General features: G+C 30.4%; 1 protein-coding gene across 1 annotated transcript in view; it reads right to left on the reverse strand.

Moving 5' to 3' along the window:
• LOC108769699 (uncharacterized) overlaps positions 1 to 1,816 on the reverse strand; it is a 6,404-nt gene extending 4,588 nt beyond the window's left edge. Inside the window, exons 1-2 of the mRNA XM_018520819.1 lie at positions 1,548 to 1,816; positions 517 to 976 (exon numbers count right to left, since the gene is read on the reverse strand). Coding sequence (XP_018376321.1) covers positions 517 to 976; positions 1,548 to 1,667 — 580 coding nt within the window. The 5' untranslated portion in view covers positions 1,668 to 1,816. The remainder of the gene's footprint in view (positions 1 to 516; positions 977 to 1,547) is intronic.
• Positions 1,817 to 2,936: the final 1,120 nt, after the last annotated feature.

A 2,936-nucleotide genomic window follows, 5' to 3' on the forward strand; every position in this document is an offset into this window, starting at 1 on the left:
TATATATGTATATCAGTGGATGTATGCACTCATCAACATGTATGACAAACGTGGCATTTTAACGCCAAACTTCTTCCTTCCAAAAACCATGTAGAATGGAAAAGATTAAAAAAGAGCAATATCCAGCAGTGGATGAAATCAGGCTTAGATATAGAATAGATACAAGTATACACAACAACAACTGCAATTTAACAATTATAATGAACACTTAATTAAATTATTTATTTATATATATACACTGATTTAATAATCACATTTACACTAATGATCAATTAATTACAAATATACTAATTTAATTATTATTGTGATATTACACTGAATAACTTTTTAATACTTAATAAACTCATTAATTCATTAATTTATTGATTTCATCATCATTATTATCATCATTCTTGTCATTATCGTCGTGTCGTCATTGTTATCATTATTATTATTATTATTATTATGATAATATGATAATCGCGTAATATCATCAATATCTTCCAGCAGATTATATACGGAAATGTACAAATTCACCTTTTGGACTGCAGTTTAATTTTGACGATTGGGAAGGCTTATTATTATTTCTCGCACGTTCCTTTGCAATAGAACGATTATTACTTGCTTTCCTTTCATGTTGTTCCTGTCCATATTGCCTATTCTCCTTATTTTCTAGTTCAAGTCGCATACTTTGCAACATGGTATTCAAGTTCTCGTGATCTAATCTTCCTGGTACTTGTTTTTTCGAAAATTCTTTTTTCCGTTCGAACATTGTTGACAAATCTACGCTTTTTTCAGAATTGTTTTCGTCTTCCGTTTCATCTTCCTCTTTGTCTGTAAAGCGAAGCTTTTTAGGTTTTAAACCCTCTTTCGAAAAAGATTTCCTCGGCTTGATAGGAGCGTTTGGAGGTACAGGCATGGTTCTTTTTACTGTCGGAGAGATTATAAACAATTGGGATGTGTAAGAGGAATGTGAGGAGCTACTCCACGCTTCGTTCTAAAAATAAAAATAGACCTGTAATATTCCAATCTGATACATGATTATTGATTTCATTCCATAATCTGAATTATCTCAATTTGCATATTATTGAGAGATTATTGAGAGACATCAAGATTATTCAAATTTATTTTAAATGTATATTATTTTTGAGCGGATGCAAGCAGAATAAAGTTATGCTGACATTAAAATGGCGTCAAAATTGCTTCGAAATCAATATTAACATTTTTCATCATTTAATATCATTTGAACGTCATTATGTAGATCGACTTGGGAGCATGCGTACCTACTTGTACATGTATATGTGTATAGTATTTAATTTAACGTAATTTAAACGCAAATTGTAATGTTTTATTGAAAACTTCAATATAGTATTGAAAATATAGTATCTCGAAGAGTAGATAAATGCAAAAGTTTTGAGGAAAGACTTTTTATAATCCGAATATGATAAAATTTATTTTTAACTACAAATAATTATATGTACTAATAATTAACCTACTAAATTGAGGATTAACCAATTTGGATTAAAAGAATTGATAACTTGACTCAACTTGATTATATTCCAACTTACCCAAGGAATCGTTCGTGCGATTTCCGCGATGATGTTACGTTTGCGATCCCGGTCTTCGAATAATCGTATTGTTTGTCTTGTATGATCTACGCGATTGCGATTGTCGCGATACTTGGCCATTCTTCGCCAAATTTTGAAATCCTATCGTTCCGAGATTATTTTATGTTCTAGAAAGATTTAGAAGATTGTAGTGAGAGATATATAAATGCGCGATCGAGACAATTTATCAGGCGAAAAAGGCGCCACCGTTACATCAAACGGGGTTTACACGAGTGTGAACACGATTCTTTCATTCGTGTTAACATTGCTGCAAAAAGCTGCAAAAATTCGATCGTACATTAGACTTATCTGATAGATGACACACTTCAGGCTATATATCGCGTACTCTGTAAGGTCCTGCGCACAATGGAAGAAATATTAGCAATAAATAATTAGAAATAAATATTAAGATTTCAACTTATTTGAAATCGTGTATGGCAGTGTAATTGCAGGGTTTTGATAGATCCTTCTTCTTTTTCTAATAAGAGTATGGATTTCTGACCCTTTCACAGTACCTTGCGTAAGTGATCTTGCGATCTATCAAAACCTCCTTGGGGGGAACAGAGGTCCTACTAAACTATTTTCTTCAGCTTTTCTCTTCGTCCTAGAGTCCTTTAATAGACTTTATTCGTACACTGAAAAAAATGCATGTAATTTTACATGGAAATTACATGTCTCTGGCCGGAAAATTACTTAAATATAATTGGAAATTTACAATTTATAGTAAATTTCCAATCATATTTATGTAATTTAAGTAATTTTCCAGCCATAAACATGTAATTTCCATGTAAAATTACATGCAGTTTTTTCAATGTACGAAGAATTCTGATAGGTGAAATCTTAATACTTATTCCCCTGTTCTCAATATTTTTCCCATTATACGCAGCCCTTTAAATCTGTACATACTATCATTGTGCGCAGCCTTTAAGTCTGTACATACTATAATTTAAATATACATATATATTATATATATATATATATATATATATACATATACTTTATTAATAATTTTATTTCGTAGAAGCAATATTTCGCGATATAAAATTTTTTTAGTTTATATTTCTTTCTACGAAGTTGTAAAAGTTTTATAAAGCCGAATTTTGCAATTTTGCTTTCCAAAATATTATAAATAAAATTATCTGCTTCTATTACTTTCGGAGCAAATATAATCAAGCTCAATCATATTTTATTGTTTCTCTCGTAGAAGCGTATGTCTCGTAGAATATTTAATTTCGCCATGAGACATTTTTTAGCTTATATTTTACGAAGCTATGAAAAATGACTATGATTAAGTTAGTCAATTCTTATAGATTACGGCATATGGCATACGGTTACGGCTAATAAAAAAAC

Source organism: Trachymyrmex cornetzi, unplaced genomic scaffold (assembly GCF_001594075.2).
Source record: "Trachymyrmex cornetzi isolate Tcor2-1 unplaced genomic scaffold, Tcor1.1 scaffold93, whole genome shotgun sequence".
Taxonomy (NCBI): domain Eukaryota; kingdom Metazoa; phylum Arthropoda; class Insecta; order Hymenoptera; family Formicidae; genus Trachymyrmex; species Trachymyrmex cornetzi.